This window comes from Rhinolophus ferrumequinum, chromosome 9 (assembly GCF_004115265.2).
Source record: "Rhinolophus ferrumequinum isolate MPI-CBG mRhiFer1 chromosome 9, mRhiFer1_v1.p, whole genome shotgun sequence".
Taxonomy (NCBI): Eukaryota; Metazoa; Chordata; class Mammalia; order Chiroptera; family Rhinolophidae; genus Rhinolophus; species Rhinolophus ferrumequinum.
Window position 1 is genome coordinate 55,340,013 of NC_046292.1, and position 23,961 is coordinate 55,363,973.

Below are 23,961 nucleotides of genomic sequence, written 5' to 3' on the forward strand. Positions count from 1 at the left end.
ACATGAATAAACTGTGAAACAGAATTATATACAGTGTTAATTCCTAAGCAAAATAATATTTCACCGGATGATACATGGGTACTATTTTGTTCAAATGCATTTGTCACACCTACTAGAAGTGCTTTGATTAGAAGTGATGCTTACAATTGGATTTCAAATGGATGCTGCAATCAAAATAAACATCCAAAACAAATTGATAAAGCCCAAATTAATAAAAAGCCCAAGTTCATCTTGGGTTTTTTATTAACCACAAGTTAAATCTTGAGAGTTCATTACTAGAAATATAAACACTATCTGATCCCCCATGATCAGATAGTTTTCATCACCTGAAGAATATTTTATCTTTTTCAAACAAAATGGACTATTTGATAAGGACAATTTATTATTTCAAAAACAATAAAAAAATAAATCACTATGATCCACTATGTACCAATTTAATACAAATACATTACAGCTTTTTACAGAGCATGTAAAGAATAAATCATAAATTATCAGCACAGGTAAGAACTAATTCTGAATGTGATTACATACAATTACAGAAGATTCTAGGTAAGATATATATATATAAATAGCGTGGACAGAAAAGGGGCCACATGTTAAACCTGACAAGTTCAGGAGACTGAATAAGATGGTTGTTCCTAACTAAGGTGAGCCATGGAGGGAAGCCACATCCTTGGCCTGTAGCTTCCTTGACAAAGGTCAGTCTTTATCTTAAATGAGCTTGTCTGTCATCTTTTTGCATCTAAGGTAACATACCCTTGGAAGGTAAGAGTAATTCCTTTCTCCACCCCTTAAGGGGTACAACCCACCACACTAGAGCAGGAAACTACAAAATTCCTCATTGTTATCTTGTTCCCCAAATACCATCTCTATGTGCTGTAAAATGCTATTAAGTATCCTGTACCCACCAATGTTAAAGAAGTACCTGTCTCTCCATTTTTCTTTTTATCCAATCCCAGAGATTTCCCTACTTTGCTTTCTCCCACCCCTTAATGGATTTCATGTAACCCCTTAATGGATTTCATGTAACCTTTCTCCTTTGATACTAATGTATAAAATAAGTTGCAAAACAGCCATTTTCCAGAGCATTTTCTTAATCCATTGAGACTTTGCTTCCTGGCAATTGTCATCAGTTTGGCTCAAATAAACTCCTTTAAGCTTTTTCTTAGGCTGAATGTCTTCTCACTGGCAATAGTTTAATATCAAAAACCAAAATAAATGTCATTAAATTTCAGAGTATATTAGAGCCTAATATTTATTACTTTGGAAGGCATTTCTCTTAAAATTTAGCTACTGATTTGTCAAAAATAACTTTTTGTTGAAAATATTTTAAAATGTTGGAGAAATAAAAGGCCGTGTGGGAGGGCAGATATTTATAACTTCATCACTAACACAAAATATTTTGATAAATATCTATCAAATATCTCTTGAAAGGCAGAAACACAGACAATTATATAGAAGTGGAATTATGTTAAACATATTCTGTATCTACTTTTTAAACTTAACATTGTTAATACTATGACTTGAACATCTTCCCATATTAGTAACTATAGATATACAGAATCATTATAATAGCTACATAGTATTACACCATGTAAATATATTAGCTTTTCAATCACTCCATTGATGGAAATTTAGGTTGTTTCCAATATTTTACTATGATAAGCAATGCTGCAATGAAAATAATCTTGATGTATGTCTCTACGGACATATCTATCTCTTTAGAATAAATTCCTGTAGTGTAATTAAGGTATCCAAGAGGAGTCACATTTTAATCTTAAAGACATTGCCTATCAGCTAGTTCTCCAAAACAGAAACAATTTTATATTCTCATCAATAGTCCACAAGTGTCCATTTCTTGTATTACTAATGAGGTTGAACAATTTTCCATAAGTTTGCTGGCTATATGTACCTATTCTTGTATGAATTATCTACCCATGTCCATCTCTCTTGTGGGAATGTTCATCATTTACTAATTAATTTGAAAAATTCTTAAGTTTATTCATTGTTATCTGGTATTGGAGATCTTTTTTTATTTTTCCTACTTTGCTGTTTCTTTTATAGTCTAGTAAAACTATAAAAGAAAAATGGCTTTTGAGTAATGGTATAAGAGGCTTTTCACCTCTCAAATACGTAGCCAGTTTTACTGAATTTTCCCATTGAAAAGCCATTTTTATCACCCACAAAAGTGAGAAGCATTTTTAGACTCTATTTTGTTCCACTGGTCTAGTTATCCTTGGACTAACATCACTAGTAACTCTAACATGGTAAAAATTTTTCATATCTGCTGCAACTTGTTCCAACTCATTACTTTTTTTCATGAATATTTTTATGGCAATTTGCCCATTTTTCCACTAAAAAAAACTTCAGAAATATTTTTTCAGGTTCCCAAAAAGTCCTATTAAGATTTTGATTTGAATCATTTTGAATTTCTAGAGTATGAGAGGAAGGGAAGTCTTTACATGAATCTGACTAAGAATTCTTTCTTTGAGTATTCTTTTAAATCCCCCAGGAAGGTTTTACAGTTTTCTTTTTAAAGGTCCTGTATGTTTCTTGTAAATTTCGTCACTTATATTTCACTGCTTTTTAAATTAGTAATAGTAGTACTGTTATTGTGAATATTTTTCCATTATATTTTTCTAACTGATCAACTGCTTTATATTAATTTTTGTATATTTATTATGCAATTAGCCACCTTTCTGAACTCATTAATAGTTTTTCCATTTGTTCCCTTGCATTCTCCAGGTTTTGAATAATATAACTATAAATAATGATTCTTCTGCACGCTCCCTTCCAACATCTAATTATGTGAAATTTAAAATTTTTAAAGATATCTTATTACTAATTTTCATTAATTTTGCATAGACATAAATACCATCAGTGAATAAATTTAGTTCTTGTTGGCTAGCTCAGGAAAGTTTTAATTATTACTTCTTTCATTTTACTGGGTTTTTTTGTGGGAGCACACTTATAGCTCAAAGGTTGCATTTTTTTATTTGTTTTTCGTTTGCTCTATTTTTTTTCTCATCTCTTTTCTATACTTTTTTGGAGAGGGATCAAATTACCCATATGAGCAATGAAGTTTTCCATAGTGTCAGCTATGCTGATTCATACCTCCTATGGGACCAGCACGTGGGGTTTCCTTTTACTTTTGCATATTTCAGAATACTCCATTTATTCTTCTTTATCTCAACTTACTCTTCCTTTACGGCACACACGTGACAATGAAAGAATATTTATTTAAGCATTTTGTGTAAGACAGAGTGCTAAGTATTTCATAGATATTATCTTGTTTACTTCTTACAAACTCTGAGGTAGATATCACACCCATGTTACACTGAGAAAATTGAGATTCTGAATGACAAAGTAATTTTCCCAGGACTCCACAGCTAGTCAGGAATAGAGCCAGGTTTTAAAGCCAGGCCTCCTGCCTCCACACCCATGCTCTTACCAACTCTACCAGAGGGTTTCACAAGCCCTTCGCTCTCCTCCCTGTTCATGCGGGAGCTCAGTTCCTTTCAGATCTACACCTGGAGTAAGGTGGCCTCATAAGTACCTCGTGTCAATCCTAGTGCCTGCTGGACTAAGGCATGAACATCTGCGGTTCTGATTCCTAGATAATCTGGCTTTGCAGCAGTCAAGCACTTATTGCAATCCAGGGGTCCTCCACTCTCCACCCATTTGCAAGGCTTTCTCTGTACGAGGACGGTACATCCAAGGTACAAAGTCCCCCTCCCTCCAGAATCTGCAGTTGTACCCCAAATGGAAACCTGTAGTCTCTAAAGCGCAGCTGAAAGCAAGAAGCTCAGGGATACTGAGGGATGGGCATAAATCTCCAGCTAGCTCAGATATTTGTGGCTAAGGAGGTGATTTTCTAGGCAGTGTAGCTCCTGTATCTTGAGTTGGAAGCAGGGACTGAGTTGAGGTTTTTTCCTATCTACTCTGCAACTAATTTGGGTCAATGAATCAAATGACTGACACTGGAGTTAGTACAAATTCCCAATGGATTTTGGCACAGGGCTTCCTCTTACCTTTAGTGTCTAGTACTGTTGCAGTCTCTGTGTGTCTTTCTACGTGGAGCTGGGAAAGGACAAATCCAGGATGTGCTGAACGCTCTTTAATGAGCATCTGTATAATGCAGTGGGTTTGGGATTAAGACTCACTCTTACATAACATAAATGGACTGTCCCCAGCAACACCTACTGGTCAACGACAAAGACCAAGGTGTCTGTAGATTTCTTTCTATGGTATCACATTTCCTAGACTCTTTCCTTGGATGTAGGAAGTTCCCACAACATGAACTATTCCTAAAGCCCCACGGATCAATGAAATTGTTTGATCATTTTCAATGACATTTTAGAAATGTACTAAATGGTAGTATTGGAAAGAGAATTAAGGATTGAGCTGAGAGGTGTTTTCCTTTCCGTGAGATATGGTTGAAGGCACAGAAAACGAGGCCAAAGTGACCTAATAGGTTTTGCTGTTCTTGATAGTTATCTTGTACAGAAAAAAGCTCTTTACACTGTAAATTTTGGCACACAATTTCTTGCCTCAGTAAAGCTGAGCTAAGGATATTAAAAAATGCTACCTTTCCCTTTCAGAAACATTCAAGTTATTTTGTACTTCTATGGCTAAAGCTACTATGAATAGAGGGAGCTAACAAATAAATGCATCAACGACATTAAATGTTAATTGAAATCCCAAGCTACACTAAGTGCTCTTCATCTGTGTTTCCAGGTCACCTCTTGTGATGGTTAGTTTTATGTTTACAGAGTCATCAGCTGACTTTAAGTAGATTACCCTCATAATGCAGGTGGGCCTCATTCGATCAGTCAAAAGTCTTAAGAACAAAAACTGAGGTTTCCCAGAGGAAGAATTCTGCTTTCATACTGAAATATAAATGCCCCACTGGCCTGCCCTATAGATTTAGACTTGTCAGCCCCCATAACTGCACGAGAAAAAAATTTAAAAAGAGATCTCTTTATACATACATACATATGTATGTATAATATATACATGTATATACACAATAACCTAAATGTATATATACAACATTCTAAAAATATGTTTTACTTGGGGCCGGCCTGGTGGCTCAGGCGGTTAGAGCTCTGTGCTCCTAACTCCGAAGGCTGCCAGTTCGATTCCCACATGGGCCAGTGGGCTCTTAACCACAAGGTTGCCGGTTCAACTCCTGCTCCCTGCTGGACTAAGGCATGAACATCTGTGGTTCTGATTCCTAGATAATCTGGCTCTGCAGCAAGGGATGGTGGGCTCTTCCCCCTGCAACTAAGATTGAACATGGCACCTTGAGTTGAGCTGCCGGTGATCTCCCAGATGGCTCAGTTGGTTGGAGTGCGTCCTCTCAACCACAAGGTTGCCGGTTCACTCCCGCAAGGGATGGTAGGCTGTGCCCCCTGCAACTAGAAATGGCAACTAGACTTGGAGCTGAGCTGCGCCCTCCACAACTAAGACTGGAAGGACAACTTGAAGCTGAACGGCACCCTCCACAACTAAGATTGAAAGGACAACAACTTGACTTGGAAAAAAAAAAAGTCCTGGAAGTACACACTGTTCCCCAATAAAGTCCTGTTCCTCTTCCCCATTGAAATCTTTAAAAAAATAAAAAGATTAAATAAAATAAAAAAATAAAAATATGCTTTACTTGGTTCTTGTCCTTACTCAACTCAAGAATGTCTTATACATCTCAAGGATGTATACACTTGGATGTCTTATATATCTTTGAATCCTCAAATTCTAGCACGTGCCTTCAGACTCTTAAGTACTCAATAAATATTTTGAACTAATGGATGAATAAAATACTCCCTTCATAAAAGACTGTCAAATCGGGAGATAAGTGACAGCTGAGGCAAGGATGATTCATAGGGTCAGAAACTAGGAATCTCAGGTAAAATGAGGCTTAAAAGCAGGCAGCTCAACGCCCATGGTAGCTGGACGTACAGCAAGCCAGGAAAGCCAAAGGCCTGGAAATTAAAATTCAGGTTTTATATCCAAAAGCTACTCAAAAATGTTAGCTGAGTTTGAACCTACGAGTCATGTGACACTTGGTATGTCGTTTCACCTTTTTAAGCTTGGGGTGGCTGATCCATCTGGTTTCTAACACATTATATGATTCTAAGCAAATATACTTCTAAGGTCAAAGCAAAAAGGAACAGAAATTCAGACGGTTGAGACGTGACATAATGCTTGTCGATTCTACTGGTTATTTTCTTCTGTGTGTCAGGGACGACAGCACTGGTGACTGGTATAGTAGCCCTCGGGCTACAGGCACCAACAGAGCAGTGAGTACAGTTGGCTGAAAACTGGGACAAAAATAGAACTAGAACTACAAGGAGATTCGTACAGGGAACATGTCCAATGCTACATAATCATACACATAGTAGTCCAGAAAGTTTGGCTAATTTTGCCTCTGAAATGAACGGGACTGTGTCAATGGATTGTGAATTATTAAGTCAGCAGTGTGCTTTAGCTCATTCTATATAGATAAGGTGAATATACAAACAGATTAAACTGACTTTTACAGAATAATTATTCCTTTGTTTTTTACATGGGAAGAAATCCTTCATTTTAGGATGTATATGAAATGCTAGTCTCTAGATTCATGACATTGCTTTTTAACACTTTTTTCAAACATGTTATTTTACAGGATGCTGACCTATAAAAGAAATAGTGAATAAACTTGGAAAATGCTAATAGCCAAAACACTTCAGCCATGGCACTTTCAGCCAGAAGCCAAAACAACCCTCAATTGTAGAACTTAGCAGTACTTTCTGTTCACTATTAACGCAGGATTCCGTGTTCAAACTAGAAATACGACTGTCACTCAAAACAACAAATCAGGTCAAGAGAAGCAAGCACTTAATGCAGCAACAGATAGGAAGCTGTGTTCGTGTGAAGGAAAACCAGAACATCAACAATCAAACCTCATTTCCTTGGGCTTAATATTGATGGCAAGATTTCTACGTAATCATTCCTTTACTAAATTTAGACAAAGACTTCAGCCCCGAACACTGTTAGGAAGGACCATCACGAGCGATGTAAGAGTGAAGTAAGGCGAGGACTACATCAAGATAAACCAGATAAACATAGTTTTAAATTTCCTATAGAATTTACTGCAGGTTTCCACGTTATGAAAACAAAGGCAGATCATTCTTAATGTGTCAAGTTTGTTTATTAATTAAAAAAAAAAAAATATGTGACCCCCATTACACAAACAGATAATTCTAAATCTAATTTGAAATCAAATCAATCTGTAAGTATCTATTTGGAGACTATGTACCTGGCATCATAGTATACCAAAGACAAGGCTGCTGTCTTCACAAAATATATAGATCACTGGTAATCAACCATTAACAAAGTAAATGTCCTAATATTTAGGGAAATATTGGAAAACTAACAAATTTCTCGGCACATTGTTTATTTTGCCCTTCCAAGAGACTTGTAGATCTCCATGAGATTAGTTTGGAAAAGGGGTCTTGTTTAGTCTAGAAAATCTTCAGAGTCAAATACAATTATAGGCTAATCAGAGACTAAAGAACCTTTAAGAGAAGAATACAGCCTTGGAAATCAAGCAGTGTGATTTTTAATTAGCATGTTTTAGTCAAAGGTATGAAATGAATGATCAGGAATGTCTATAATGCATGCCAATGGCAATGACAACATTCTATTTCCTACTATGACGACTGCTTGATTACAGGCAGAAGGCCTAAGGAATACTGCCAGCTCTAACACAAATTGTACTCCAATACCCAGGATCTCTAAAGACAAATCTTGTTTTTAATATAAAAAAACTCAGTGAATCAAATGAATGCTAATTAAAGCAAAGACAGCATAAGTAAAACTGGAGTAAGAAACCTCTAATTACATAGGAAATACATGAAATAATTAATCATGATACGAGAAGAATCATTTTCCCAGTAGCCCCACTGCTATGAATGATATTTTTGTGAGCCTGGGCCACCTTCTCCAACGGATACTGAGAACCTATTACAGGTCTCAACCAACCAATTTCCATTCCAGCTTGAACGGCTGCTGCAAATTGCTGAAATTCCTCCTAAGTGAAAGAAAAGGTGTTTTGTAGAGGAGCATATGACTTCATTTTCAGATGCATTAAACATTTTCAGAATCTAAGAAAGCCTAAATAGTTTCTTACAAATAAGTGGCTTTTGTCAACTTGTCCAGAACTACAGAAAGGTTATCCTATAGCTATAGAATAACCGTAAGTCTAATTTGTCTGAGGAAGTCTCAGGTTACAAATGCTTATTGTCCTCAAGTAATTGCTAATGGGATCTGCTTTCTCTCTCAAAAGTGTCCTGACTTGGAAAATAAAGTACACTGCCACCCTACTTATGTTCTAGTGACTAATCCTTAACCTACTTATCCTGTCACATAACTAAGTTTTACACCTAAATTTCTAGTCTGCCTGACTAGACAAACTGTATCACTTCTTTTCCTACCTTGGTTGATGAATAGAGAGCAACTCCAATTATACTAGTTTCCTTTGCCATGGTGTCCCGTGGGTTTATTTCAATAGAACCTCTGCTGCCAACAACCTATGATGAAGAACAACGTGTGTATCGTTGAAGATTACTGCAAAACAGTGTTAAATTATGGCAAAACTTCAAAGTGGTTAAAAAAAGAAATACTTACTATTACTCGTCCTCCATATGACAGAAGATTCAGATCGTTACTAAGATTTACATTAGCTAACATTTCAATAATCACATCAATTCCTTTTTCACCAACAGATTTCTATATAATATAAAAGAATGCAGAGTAAGTTAAGAAAACAAGTTTAAAAAGTGTAAAATAGTTATCATTGTCCCATATATTACAGAAGTATGTTTCAAATGATATAAAATGTACATTTTCAATCTGATAATGCAAATTTTAAACTGATCTAATTATATTGTGATGATGTCATTCCAAAGTGTGAGCTACAACATCTAAAATGACAGATTTGTATAAAATAAATTGCCATAATAAAATAAAATTTGTCTAGAATTTTCAGGCGCTTAGACTCAACTTGACTATAAAATACATTCTCCATAGTTGAAAATTTTCTTATCTTCAGAATGTATTTTCATACAGAAAAAAAATAAATAAAAAATAAAACCCTACAGGGCTCCCATTTTTCTTAATAAACAAAAAACAAAAGAAAGTACTGGCTGTTTGATGTTACAGGATTTTTTGTGTGTGCATTCAGTTTTGTTCTAAGTGGTTTACAATCAGCTGGGCATAATGTTTCTTATCTTTTGGGCTCTCAGATGTTGGTTCCCAACATCGAAAACTACCTCTTAAAAAGCTATACATCTCTACTTATATTCATTTTATTTTAACAGAAAAATGAGTACTTGTGTCAGGCATTGTGCTAGGTATAGGAATTCAAAGATGGACATAGGGAGCTCAAAACAAAACTAGGGCGAAAGAGGGAAAATACTACAGGTATAGCTGTAATGTAATAGGCTAAGTAATACATTAGCAGAAATAAACCGTAGGTTATGAAGAAAAAGTCACAACTTTGATCAGGTGTAATGGTCATAGAACATTCCATAGAGATGAAGACCTGGGCCCTGAAGGATGAATAGGAGTCCTTGAGCAGGAAGGAAGAGGAGCAAGAGGAAACTAGACATGAGGCAGAGGCAGTCTGGACAGAAGAAACAGAAAAGCAAAGATTTAGGGACTGACAGTTCAAGTCAGGATTGGAAAGCAGCCCAGCAGAGCTGGAGTATGTATTTGAGAAGGTGGAGGTTGGGGACAGGAAGAGGTAGGAGAGAGGACACTGGAATGTCGTATAGATCATGAAAATACATTAAATGCCACATTAAAGGATTTGGACTTTGGTGGACAGACGTTCATTAATTAATTCTTGTGCCAGGCACTGTTTTAGGTACCGGGGAGGTCCAGCAGGGGACAAGAGAAACAAAAATTCCTATCCTTGTGGAGCTCCCATTTTACTTACGTCTGGAGACCGTTTTTGTTTTCTTTTTAAAGAGAACCAAATGACTCTGGAGATAGTAGAGGAGGTAAAGGGCCATATTAACTCAGCTATGAATAACAGTCAAGACTGGAGAAGATGAAGATTAAATCACAATGGTGAAGGGAACAGAAGAAGTGATATAAATGAAAGGAATGTCAGAGATGAAACTGTTAGAATAAGATGACGAACTTGATGGGTAGGAGGGAGAATGGTGATGAAAAGATAGGAATAAAAATGAAATGTGGCTTTTTGCCTTGGGTGGCCAGATGAGTGGCAGTCTAGCAGGCTGATCAGGCGAGAGATAGTGTTGGCCGGATGGGTAGTAACAGTAATGGGTAGTAACTGAAGCCATGTGTGTGTACAATATGGATCAAGATGAAGGTTAAGTACCAGAGAAGATGAGAGACCAAGGGAAAAGGCCAAAGGGACATAAACACTTGAGTAATATGAAGAGGAAGGAGACTGAAAAGGAAGTCAGGGAAGTAAGAGTCTCTTCTTACTTCCAGTTTCCAGGAGATGTGGGCAGGGTCAGTGTTGCTGAGAAATCAAACAGGATGAGAAGTGGCAAAAGAGCAGGAGACTGGTAATAGGAGCTTATCAGTGACCTCTGATTAGTAGTGTAAGAAGTTGGAGTGGCAGCAAAACTGCTGTGGGCGGCTGGAGAGAAGGAAGTAAAGCCAGGAGTACTTTCTACTTTTCCAAGGAGTTTGGTGATAAAGGACAGGAAGCGGGGAGAGGGAGATAAAAGGTTAAAAGAATGTTTTTGGAGAATGAGGGAGGCTCAAGCGGAAGGAACAAATAGAACAGATGGAAGCTACAAGACCTCATGGTCTTAAAATTAAATTACTGCAAAACAAAAACATATTCTTAAAATAACTGGCTATTATTCATCTTCCTAAATACTCTTGGAAATCGAGTAGTGGACACTCAATTAATTAATTTTAGGCTTCCTAGACATATAACAAAGGAGTACCTGTACTCAGTTTTTTGGCAAGGTGATTTAGCGGTAAAACACAAACTCTCACTCATATTTTTCCTCAGTTTGTAATGACCTACCTTACATAGTAATCAATACCTGGAAAACTCTTAATTCTTTCTCAACATGAACAACTAGTCCGAGGATTAGCAAAGTAATCGGTGTTGAGTAACTTGCTAAGATAGCACCAATGGGGACCTGCAGAATCTGCTTGAGTTCTGTTGTATCAATGGGACGTACGTAACAATGAACTGAATGCTGCCTCACTGCTTTGGATGGAGTAGTGATCATTCCTCCAAAGCATCCAGTTAACAAATAAACTGTATTCCCTGGGCTAGATAGGTAAAGTTTGTAATCTGTGGATACCTCACTTTCAATGGAAAATTTACACCAAGAGGAATTACATAAGAACACCTCACAGAGGCAAATACAAAGTCGTAGCTTTACTTGAACTGTGATTTGCGTTAAAGAGTACGAATTTTTATAGCTATAAGATGTGAGGGGCTAAATTTCATTTGATAAACATAAACAAGACAGAAATGACAGTGACATTTTAAAAATTAGACATCTCTGCTTTTTTAAATTAATTAAAACTTTAAAACACAGCATAAAAAACAAAGAAATTTTAAAAAAAAGGAAACAACACTAAGAGAATGGTTGATACAAAGAACTTACCAAAAAAAAAAAATGTAAGTCTCCTAAGAAACAAAATTTTACTTTGATAAAACTGTAGAACAATTTTACCTTAATTTTATCAATATAATTAACTTCTCTGTGATTAAACACTTCATGGGCTCCATTCTGCAAAACAATATTTTGTCCTTCCTCAGTGCCAGCTGTGCCCAAAACCTTTAAACCATACGCTCTAGCAATTTGGCACGCTGCTATGCCTACCTGAAAAAGAAAATATAACCCAACAGTTTTCAATTTTTTGCATCCTTGCAAACATTTATTAAATATATCTAATGAACTTAAGGTTCACTAAGTCCTACATTATTGTTAAGGAACTTCACGTCTAAATGAAGAAATAATAACAATAGCTAACTTTTATTGAGCATTTGTAATATGCTACATACCATACTTTCTATGCATTCTTTATTTAATTCTCCCAATAAATCTATGAAGCAGATATTAGTGTCCCTATTCTACTGATAAGAAAAGCGAAGCTTATAAAACATAAGTAACCTGCCCAAATCACTGAGATGGAAACACGAGCTGGACCAAATCATAGCAGAAAGCTTGAGTTTTTAACCACTGCTTCAACATGTTTACTTAGCATCTGTTTTGTGCAGGAGGTACAATTTTAAAGATGATCAAAATATGTTCACTGACTTCATACTTTAACTGTACACACAAAATACTACATATAATAATGTAAGGCCTCAACCATTTAAGTGGAAGAGACAGGTACATGGGAAAATTAATTTATTCATGTACATGATGAATATTTATTGAGTATTTACCACGTGTTAGAAATGGTACTTCACGCAAGCAACTTAACATTCTACGGAAGGGGGAAGATGATAAACACATAAAGAAATACATGAATAAAACAAATTTAGAAAACAAAAAATGCCATGGATTGGTAATAGAGACAATGGAATTGTAACAGCTATATACGATGCCAGAAGTGTAGTAGATTGGGGGTGCAGAGTTATCACTCTGTGGGGGAGGGGTAAATGTCTAATTATTACATTGTTTTGTACACCTGAAACTAATAAAAAACAAAACAGAACAAAACAAAAGCAGTGCTATGGAAAACAATAAAACAGCCTACAGGTTTAGAAAGCTAGGGTGATGGGCTGGTTAGGTCACCAGGAAAAGCTGCTCTGAAGAGATGAGACCTGACGACAGTGAGGGACAAGCCACGTGAACATGTGGGAAGCCACATGGAGAATGCTGTAGGCAGAGTGGTCAGGCTAACTGGGGAAGTGGGAGTAAGCATGGGGTGTTCAGAGGAAAGAGGGTCGATGTGGCTTGAGGGGGGCACATGGGAGAGTGGAACAGGAGGCGCCAGGGGCATAGAGAAGCCAAGGCACACACACCGGGCCCTGGAGGCTGAGGCTTTGGGTTACATTCAAGAACCGTGCGGAACTACTGAAGAGCTTCTAAGCAGGAGAGTGATATGGCCCAATTTAGGCTTTAAAAAGAACACTCCCATTATATGAGAGACAAAAAGAAGGTTGTGGGGAAATGGCAGTGGGAAAATCAGTTAGTAGCCGATGGAATAGTCTAGATAAGAGACGAAGCTGGCTTGGACTCAGTTGGCCGCCCTGAAAAGAATGACAACAAATTCAAATACAGTGTAGAGGTGAACTGAAGGACTCCCTCACAGATTGCCGGAGGTGAGGAGAAGAGAAACATCAAGGACGTCTCCCAGGTCCTCGGCCACACTAACTGGGTAGATTAACAGGATAAGGAAGATTAGAGAGGATCAAGTTTGTGAGCATCGAGACTTCACTTTGAACCCGCTGGGCTGTGTATTGCTCACCTAACCGGAGATGTTCAGTAATCAGCTGCAAATGGGTATGGACTTGAAAGGGTTCAGAGTTGGAAATACAAACTTGAGGTTCATCAGTTTATAGATGGTAATTAAAGCTATGGGATTAGATGAAATCATTAGGTCACTAGATAAATGTGCTTAGTATAAAGGAGAAATAAAACTATTTTAGAAATATAGATATAAGCAATTAGTTAAATTGTAATACTAGGACAGACGTGTTTGGTTCCATGCCAAGTGAATGGTACAGATAAATGTCACACACATGTGCAGCAGGGTTTCTCAAACTTGGCACTATCGACATCTGCGACCTGAGGACTCTTTGCTGTGGGCTGTCCTGTGCATTTAAGTATGTTTAGCAGCATACCTGGCTGCCACCCATTAGATGCCAGACAGAACCTTCTCCCAAGATACGACAACCAAAAATGTCCCGACACTGCCAAATGTCGCCAAAGGGAGAGGAAGGATGATGCAAAATCACTCCATATTGATAACCACTGATTTAGAGAAAGGCAAAATCATAATGGATTGGGGATCACAGAAAAGAAGTAAAATGAAAAATGATAATAGAAACTAATAAAAATGGTAACAGAATCACAAACTCCCAGACCTAAAATAGACCTTAAAGATTATATGGTGTATGAGCATGAGAAGCCTGAACTCAGTTGGATTATGGCAGGAATTTGTTTTATTTAACCAAAACAAACAAACAAACAAACACATGGAACTCACTGTCTGATGACTGAGAGAAACATTCAATTCCATGAAATACAATACACTATGGGGTTTAGCACAATTGATTTTTGCTCCTTTAATTTTCAGTTAAAAATTTCAATTAAAAAAAAGCCTTTAATAAAACCACTAGGAGTTAACGTAAATACATCTCCCTATGCTCTAACAACTTCAAAAGGACACTCAATAGCCATTTTAAAGTCACTGTTTATTCTATTCCTGTCAACAATTATACTAGCTATACTCCCTCAATAGATTATATACCATTATGTGTCTACCATTTTTCTTCTATTTATTTTGCTGACACTATAATAGGACACTCCCCACCAACATATCTGGATAATAGCTGTGTTCCTAAATTCCACACCAGTTTAAATCAGTTTAAATACACAACATAATCCCAAAGGAATTTGAATTAAATGAGGACAGAAAGTACACACAGAAGCAAGAAAAACAGTACTGTTTCCCTCTGATAGGGCAGGGAGGATCAGAAGCGCTTCACACACCAGGTCGCCAGCCTATCCCTGCCAGCCAAGGATTTAACAAACTCAGCCAGCTCAAAGAACAGTGTGGATTTTGCCTTCAAAAAAAAAAAAAAAAAAAAAAAAATTCATGGTGAAGCAACTAGGCTTTTTACAAGAAGGTAAAGGGAATAAAAAAAGATTTTTCTTTAAACTCTCCTCTCCTTCCTATTGAAATTTCTCTCTTATATACAGAGCACAAGGTTAGCTCTCGAAAAGCCAAAGCGATTTAAATAAATGTGTTTGACAGAGCCTTTAGTTATTCAGGGTTAAATTTAATTTGACTCAAAAATAGCCTCTTCAGTGAAGCTTAATGTGGGTTTTTGACAAGGTGTATTAGTCATATTTTCTCAAGCCCCATGAAGACAATCTTGGTGTTTTTTATTAAGTCGTCTGATCTGTGAAATCCTTCAGAATTGATCTATCTGAGGAACACAGGAAGCTGGGTATGAAACCTTGTGATTCAGCATCTAAAGTAACAGAAACACAATGGACGGAATTCTCTGGATTACCTGGCCACCTTTAAAGGTAAAGTCGCCTTTTCAGGATGCCACTCATGATTCCAAGGACCATGTGCCGTGTAATATGTGACTTCTTTCAATTTACTCTCCAGCATACCTACATAGTTCTCTGAAGGGGTTAACCATCTTCCTCAAGGGAAGCCATCTAGCCCCAGGCCCTTTATTTTAAAGATGCCAAAATCTTGTTGCCAAAATTTCTAAAGCATCTACTTGCAGGATAGAGGTCACATAGATTTCTTGTTAAAGTCCAACCTCAGAGCTCTATCATTTCCTATAAGCTCCTCAGAAGCAGATTGACAGCCAGTTTCTTGAAGAGATTTCTGACAGCCCTGAGTTGGGCGACTTCACTGTAGGGCTTATTTTATAATTCCGAATCCTCACCACCTCCCCGCTCCATTAGCATTTTAAGCCGTGGGTTATGGTGTTAAGGACACAGCCGTATACTTCATATACTTCCCACTCCATGAATGTCATCAAAGCTGAGCAGGCAAGCAGTGGAAGGGAGATAGAAAGGACAAAGAATTCGCAGGGTGGCTTTGCAGTGCTGTCTGGGGCAACACAGGGAAAGCTTTAATGAATGTCAGTCCCTTATCGAAGGGAATACAGAATTAATATTAGCCTTAAAAAACTTAAAATTCCAAATAAAGATTCTTATAACACATGCTACTTGAGAGCAAAAACAAAGCCAGTTTATCTTGGTCCACACTCAATGCAGGTGGAAAACCTACTAGATACATTTTCGATGGGGTAATCTGTTGAATGTATTAACCAATAAATGCTAAACTAATGACAAGGAATCACCTTCAAAAGACAGGACTTAAAGAAGTTTCACTACATAAAGGGGAAAAAACACCCTTGACTATTTATAAACTTGGCTTTTAAAAATGACTTAACAGAAAGACAACGTGAAACCCACAAATGTAAGCTTATATAAAAATACACTTAAAAAAAAAACAAACTACTTACCCCTCCACTAGCCCCATGAACCAGAACACTTTCTCCAGCTTTCACGCGGGCACTGAAAAAAAAAACAGCATAGGTTCATCACCTTGCTTTAAAGCTAATTAAATTAAGCGCTGGTGTTTTCATTATTCTTATGGCAATTCTACCCTCAGTCCAGCTAACACGTACCCAAAGAGGGAACTCATTCTGAAATATTCTCCAAGCTCCACAGGATCAAACAATGGCTCTTCAGAGCCACAGATAAAAGAAAACCTCAGTTCATTTATTCATTCAACAAATGTTTATTGGGAGTCTATTCTGTGCCCGGCACCACGCTGGACGCCACGATCACAGGGTGGTGCTACCTTTTGAGAGGCTGTGGATCCTATAGGTACGTCAAGTGAAACGGCTGAAGCTAGAGGAACTGGAGTTTCTCACTGATTCCCACAGGAAGCATCTCAGAACAGGTTTATTACAGCCCAGTCTTTATTCTATGGAGTAATGCCCAAGTAAACACAGCAGCTCGACCACTGAAGGAAACATTTTTTTTTCCCCAGGCCTTCAAACATCAGATTGCACTCGCCTTTAAACACTCATTTCCAAAGTACAGCTGAGTCAGCAATGGTGAGAGCATAGGAAAGATAATAAATCCTGTCGCAAAGGTTCTGGTGTCAACCCTAAAATATTCGGATCCTCTGGTGAAATGGCATATGCTTTTTACTTCTGGGTCATACCACTACTTTTCTGTGATATTGAAAACAAGGAACATGCAGCAAGACAGATCCTTTTTTATTCCAGATAGACAAGTGCTAATATCACAAGCCAGCAGCTGTTGTGTGGTCCAGATGCAACTCTCCGAGAGGATCTCTTACTTCCTAGAATAGGGGGTGGCCACACTGTGCAGACATTATGTTCAGTCTGGAAGTGTGAACACAGTAGCTCAGAGTCCTGTTCAAGGCTGTGTGCCAACAGCTGAGAAATGGCAGTTATGAGCAGTAAATGAAGCTTTCTCCAACACTCTTGCTTGGAGATAAGGGGATTGAGCGCAGTGAGTTAAACTGAGGGTTTGAAATGATAAACTGAGATAACTATTACTAAAACACTTTTTTTAAAAAAAGTAAAATACAAATATAAGAGAACAGGAGAATTACTGCTGTTATACTAAAGGATATGAAATACTCCCCAGTGAATTTTTCTGTAATCTTATAAGCAACCCCTCAAACACTATGAGCACGTTCTCCCAAGGCCCTGGGTCTGCGGTGGGTGGAGGCAAAGCAGGCTAACCCTCTCCAGGATCCCCACTGCTACGATCCTGCTGCCCTCCTGGGGAGTCACTGGGATGCTTCATTTTATGTGGCAACTTGGCTGGGTCGTGGTGCCAGATTTTGGTCAAACATTGTTCTGGATGTTTCTGTGAAGGTGTTTTTTGGATAAGAGTAACATTTCAATAAGGAGACTGAATAAAACAGATTGCCTTCTGTAATGTGGCTGGGCCTCATCCAATCAGGTGAAGCCTTAATAGTATAAAGACTGACTTCTCCTGGAGCAGGAAGGAATTCTGCCAGCAGACCGCCTTTGGACTATACTGAAACGCTTCCCTGGGTCTGCAGACTGCTGGTCTACCCTCTCAGATGTTTTTAGACTTATCAAGTGTCCACAATCAGGTGAGCCAATTCCTTAAAAATCAGTCAAATCAATCTCTCTTTCTACACACACACACACACATACACACACACACACACACACACATACATCCTCTGGGGGCTCATGGCAGTGTCTGGGGTACTAGCTGTTGTCCCCTACTCCCTTCTACTCACTGAAGACTAGTACCTGGCACAAAGGTTTCTCTTCCACCCCAAACCCAGCCCCAATCAAGGAGATTCCAATATTTACCAGGAAGAAAAATCTTTCATCACAATTCCTAAATTCTACTCCACTTTAGCTGCTCTCTCCAAGGACTAAACCTGGTAACCACCCCCAATCATTCTAGCTGAGATATATCAGACACTAGTAACCAACAGTATGACAATAATCTTCTGTCCTAATTCTGTAAACCCACATTCTCTCAAACCGTTTCCTTCAATTTCATAGAGACCGCTGTCTCTCGGTTGCTCTATTTCTGCCCACTTGCTGCGCCTGGCCTCACTTCCTTCCCTCGTCAGCGTGGATCCCATGGCAGATCACCCCAACTTCTCTCTCTCTTCCTCTCCAGTGCTCTCATTTCCTTTGCACTATTCTATTTTGCCACCAATACTCCAGCCCTGAATTAAGGTTAAAAATATAACATTCTTGATAATTTGGCTAAGATGGCAGGAAAAAAAATCACATGACAATGCGCATTTTGGTGCCACTTCAGTTTTGATTCTCAAAAAATCACTTTGCCTCCTACTTAGAGGGAGACAATCACATGTCAGTTCCTTCAATACCACATCTCCCTAGCCACAAACTTCCCATAATTTTACCGTCTTTATCTCTCCTAGGTTTACCAGATACGCTGTCCTTCCACAATTTGAAGCCAACTCTTTACCTATGACCTAAGTCCTTTCCATCTTGCCTTATGCAGGATCTTCTTCCATTTGCCACTCCTCTCTCTCTTCCAAACCTTCCATCTCTCCCTCTCTGTTACATCCTTTCTCAATGACACACATGTTCCAATCTTGACCATCCTTAAAAAAACGCTTTTGTTCCCACACTTCTCCTCCCTCCTTCCTGTCTCCCCTATTTTTTAAGAATAGTCTGCTTTCCAGGAATGGATTTCCTCTTCCTTCCTCAACCCCCTCAATCATTTTGGTCCTTCTACTCTACTGAAAATGACCTGACTGAAGTCAACAGTGACCTCCTCGCTGCTAAGCCCAACTATTCCAAACACACCTCACTGCTCCATTTGCCAGATGGCTTTCCTCCTTAGCAGAATATCAACGACTACTCTGAAGACTATCAACATTGACTGAGCACTTACTCTGTGCCAGGCTCTGTGCTAAGATGTTTACATGCAATACCTCATTTAATTCTCACCACACCCCTATGATGTAGGTGCTTTAGTTTTTCAAATCAGTAAACTGAAGCTGATACAGAGAAGTAACCTGACCAAGGTTATGCAGCTAGCGGCAGGTGAAGAGGGAACTCCAACCCACGTCTTCCTATCTTCAAAGCCCAAAGGCTTAACGGATGTTTAATGCACACCATGACTTCCGGGCTCTCTTGGCCTTGGGATATACTCCCTTTGGTTCTCTTAGGACTCTGTCCCCTACTTCTGAACGTTGCTGTTCACTAAGTTTCTATTTTCAATCAACTGTGCTTCTCACTCCCCAAGGGATTTCAGTCACTTTCATCTTGTCAACTCGAACCCACATGCTGATATCCCTAAATGTGTATCTCAGCCATCAAGCTTCAGACTCTTTCATCCAACAGCCTGCTGGACTTCTCCATTAGGATGTCTGTCTTAGTTTTGAGTCCAAAACTGAACTCAGCTTCCCTTTGAAAGTTATTCCTCCTTTTCTTTGTCACAGTTAAACATTACCCAAGCTAGACACCTGGAAGTATTCTTAAGTTCTTCCTTTCTCTCATTCCCCACATGCAAACAGTAACCAGATGTTCCTGATTGCACCCCCTAAATAGTTGTCCTTTCCTCTCTACCTCTTTACCATGACCCTTGCTCTGGCCCCAAATTATTTTGCCTAGAGGATACTCCTATAAGACTCTCCCATCTTCTTCTCCATTCCTGTGCTCAAATCCGTCCTTCACACAGATGATTAGTGATATCAATAAAACACAAATAGGACAATATCACTCTCCTGAATAAAACATTTCTTGACCCCAACCCCTTACAGAACAATGCATGAGCTCTTTAATGTAACTTTTTACAATCAGAAGCCTACCTATTTGGTGATGGCAGCTAACATTTAGTGAGAGATTACTATGTTCCAACCTTATTTTTTGCCACACTTCTATCAAACAAAACCAAATTGCTACAGCCCTCCCTAGATACCATGTTGTCCCCACACACCAACTACTCCCATGGTCTAGAATGCCCGCTCCCCTCCCAGCACCTTCTCCAGTCTAATTCCCTCTGACCCTTTTCAGATACCTAGGAAATTATATTAAAATATAGATTGTCATGTCCCAGCCATGGAAACTGACCAGTGGGTCTAGGGTAGGGCCTGATATTGTGCTTTTGAAATGCAGCAATTAGCTTCCATGGTTGGATAACAAGATTTTTGAATCATGGCTTCAAAAAGGTATAATACAAGTCTTACACCTTACCAGGAAGCTCCAGACCTCTTCACAACAGGCACAGCCCTCGTGATCTGATCAATTTCTATGCACGTCTCTATCACTGTACTTTCCACACTGTTTATAAATATTATTACTCTTATCTACCCGCCTTACTAGGCTGTGAGCATCTTGAAGACAAAGACAGCGTTCTGCTCTTCTTTGTATCCCCAGTGATTGGAACAATCTCCCAAATTAGTACAGTTTCCACTCCATAAAAGTTTAGTGGTAGCTAAATGGTATGCAAAAATGACAGACAGATGGAAAGATGGAAGGCAACTAATACTGCCCCCCTTTGTTGTTGGCTATGTAACTGACAGAGTGTTATTACCTGTGGAGCAGAGCTCGATAAGCAGTAAAATATGGGACACCGATGGCAGCTCCTTGTTGAAAGTCCAGTTTTTCTGGTAGGGTGTAAACAGTGTCATCTGCTGCAATAGCATACTCTGCATAGCCCCCAGAGACCGTGTTGGTAGTGAAAACTCTGTCACCTTTCTGGGGAAAGCGATAAATTAATATGTGCACCAGGGCTTAAAAACAACATCACAGTGGGTATGATCTTTCATCATGCAAACTTTATAACAAGACGTAAGTCTACATTGTTTTCAACATCTTAGGGTCTCATAAAAATAATTTTAAAATACTGAAAATTTTTAATTTTCTTTTGTATTAAAGGGAACCAGTGAGAAGAAAAAAATTAAGAGAAACAGTAAAAATACGAGGAAAGACAACCTACAGAATGGTATAATGATGATAATGATAACTAACTTACTGAGAGCTTACTGTGCGGGGCAGAGTATTAAGTGTCATATGAGTATTAGCTAGTTTTACCTTCACAACAGCTGAAGATATCTTTTATTATCTCCATTTTAGTCTAATCCCACTATACAGATAAGAAAATTGAGGCAAAAAGAAGTTCAGTAATTTGCTCACATCAAGCAGTTAGTAAATGGCAGTTAATACAACTTTTTTTTTTTGCCCAAAATACTAGGGAAAAGAAACAAATCAAATGTAAGCTTTCTTCTACGCAATCACCATTCTAAATCCTTTGCATAGATTTCTTCACCTGTTGTATTTCCCTCATTTTTCATGCATACGCCAGAAAGTGGGACACTATGCCAGCATCCTAAAAGCAGGATGAGCCAGGATAGGCTTCTTTACTTGTCATAGCACCCATAGTAGCAAACTCTCCATAAACGTGTGTGGCCTTCCTATTGAAAAGTAGATGCACAACTGAGGCAGAGGTAAGGTACTGTGCAAGCATCACAGGACCGCCTGATATGACTGCACACTCGGGAAGTCAGACTGCCCACTACAAACAAACACCTGCTCTAACCTCTCTTTCTTGGGGGCGAAAAAAAGTAAATATTCTTTGGAATAGGCAAAACATTAAGGCATTTCTCAGTATGCTTAAATTTGTCCTGTAATTAAGAGATCTGTAAGAGTAACTGCATTATGCGGTGGGGTATAGACAAACAAGATTTCAAAGGCATCTGAGAGTCAAAGACAAGCAGTCCCTGCTTCATAGTGTCACGTGCGCATGGTCAAGTGTGACTATGTGTAGATTAGTCCTGTTTTTATAGCTTAAAAATACATTGCATTGATTTGAAGGTAATTCAAATATTTAATAAGAATCCACTATTCAAAAAGTATTACTTTGAGTTCTGTGAAAGATATCTTAGTAGCAAGACACTCTCCTTAATGTCAAGCATCTTAAACTCTAGGAAGAAAGAGGGGGGAAAAAGATAGAAATAATTCCAAAGCATGGAAAACATGATGAGACATCAAAGGAAGGTACTAGAAAAAGAAAGGAATCACCTCCAAGGTGAGGGACTCAAGAATACCTTCAATGAGAAGCTAGTATCTGAGGTAGGTCTTGAAGGATAGGAGCTTGAAAACTAGAACTGGCGAGAGTCGTTATGGGTGAAGGTGACACAGGAAGTAAAGAAATAGTGGCAGAAATAAATGCCAGCATTCCATTCCCAATGAGTAAGTTGTCTAATGCAGGGATTGCAATAGTTTAGGGAGATAAAAATGAAAAGAAATTAAAACTGGAGTGTCAAATCCCTTGAACCCACGTTTATAAGTTTCAGTTTAATTCTGCCAAGCAGAAAAATCAATATGAACAAAGACACAGGGATGAAAGCGCCTGGGCTATGCAGGGAAGAACAAACAGTTCTTACTGAAGAATAAACTACAGGTAGAGAAGGAATGAGAGGTAAGAATGGTAAGATAGGTGGGAGAGAGATCACAAAGGAGTCTTCTATCATAATATAAACGTTTTCAACAACACCCTGAAACCGCCAAGAAACGAATGCAAGAATTAATTGTAAAACAATCAGAATTACATTTCAGGGGGAAAAAAAAAAAAACACCTTATAGAGCAAGGACAGATTGGAGGAGGAGGAGGGAGGGTGGTAAAGTGTCTATTATAGAAACCCAGGTAAGGGCCTAGGTAAGGTAACTTGAACTAAACGACAGGCAGTGGGAAGGGAAAGAGGAGACAGAAACCAGTTCTAGTAAAGGAGAGCTCAGTGAGGAAGAGTGAAGAAATAAGCCTCAAACCCCACAAGTCCCCAAGACCCTCACAAGAGAGAGAAGCAGATCTGACGGAGAACAGACAAGCTCAGTTTTAGTTCTGGAGCTTGACCATGTGGGTCCCGTGTTCTCCAACACAACTTTCTGTGCTGACGGAATTCTACCTCTGCACTGTCTAACAGGACAGCCACTCGATGCGTGGGACTAGCAAGCATTTTTATTTTTATTATTATTAGTTTCAGGTGTACAAAGCAACATACTAGCTAGACATTTACACCCCTCACAAAGTGGTAACCTCCAGCCCCCACGCTTGGGCCTAGTCAGCGTTTGAAACGTTGCCAGTATGACTGAGGAACTGAATTTTTAACTTAGAATTTTAAATAGCCGCTAGACATTTACATGTGGCTAGTGGCTATCGTATCGGACAGCACAGGCCCAGAGTTCAGTAGAAAATTCTAAGCTAAAGATATCCATATGATCATGGAAAATGTGGGCGTACATGAGATTGTCATGAAGAAGGTACCGAATACAAAAAGCAGAGGTGTAAGTAGGGACTGAGAGCTCTGGGCAATACTAAGATTTGAGGAATATCCAGGGAAAAAGAAGTTTTGAGGAAGGATGCCCAGAAAGGAAAAGAAAGGGAGGGAGAACAGGAGAAAATGATGTCACAGAGGCTGTAAAAAGAGGTGTTTTTTTTTAAGAAAAAGTAAGAGGCTGAGAGTGTCAACTGTCACAGAGAAGTCAAGAGAGATAATGACATAAAAGGGCCCATTAACTCCAGCAATACAGATGCCATTAGTGACATTAGCAAGGATCATTTCAGTGGAGAGATGGGGGCAGAAGCCAGATTGCCACAGGCTGAGGAGTGGGTGGAAAGCTGTAGGAATTTGCTTGTCTCCCTGTGCAAGGGCCACGTTAATCTTCTCTGTCTCAGTCCGATGTTGGTAAATGGGTGGCCAAAG

The 23,961-nt window shown here is 38.6% G+C and overlaps 1 protein-coding gene across 3 annotated transcripts in view; it reads right to left on the reverse strand.

Annotated features, from left to right (window-relative positions):
- The window catches only part of CRYZ (crystallin zeta), a 43,250-nt gene that overhangs the window by 12,072 nt on the left and 7,217 nt on the right, over positions 1-23,961 (reverse strand). The window contains exons 3-8 of one of the 3 annotated variants that reach the window (XM_033115247.1): positions 20,793-20,956; positions 16,214-16,265; positions 11,718-11,867; positions 8,668-8,769; positions 8,475-8,570; positions 7,148-8,071 (exon numbers count right to left, since the gene is read on the reverse strand). In XM_033115247.1, coding sequence (XP_032971138.1) covers positions 7,907-8,071; positions 8,475-8,570; positions 8,668-8,769; positions 11,718-11,867; positions 16,214-16,265; positions 20,793-20,956 — 729 coding nt within the window. In that variant the 3' untranslated portion in view covers positions 7,148-7,906. Of the gene's footprint in view, positions 1-7,147; positions 8,072-8,474; positions 8,571-8,667; positions 8,770-11,717; positions 11,868-16,213; positions 16,266-20,792; positions 20,957-23,961 lie in introns of those variants that run through there. The other 2 variants (XM_033115248.1, XM_033115250.1) reach the window with 2 other exon arrangements.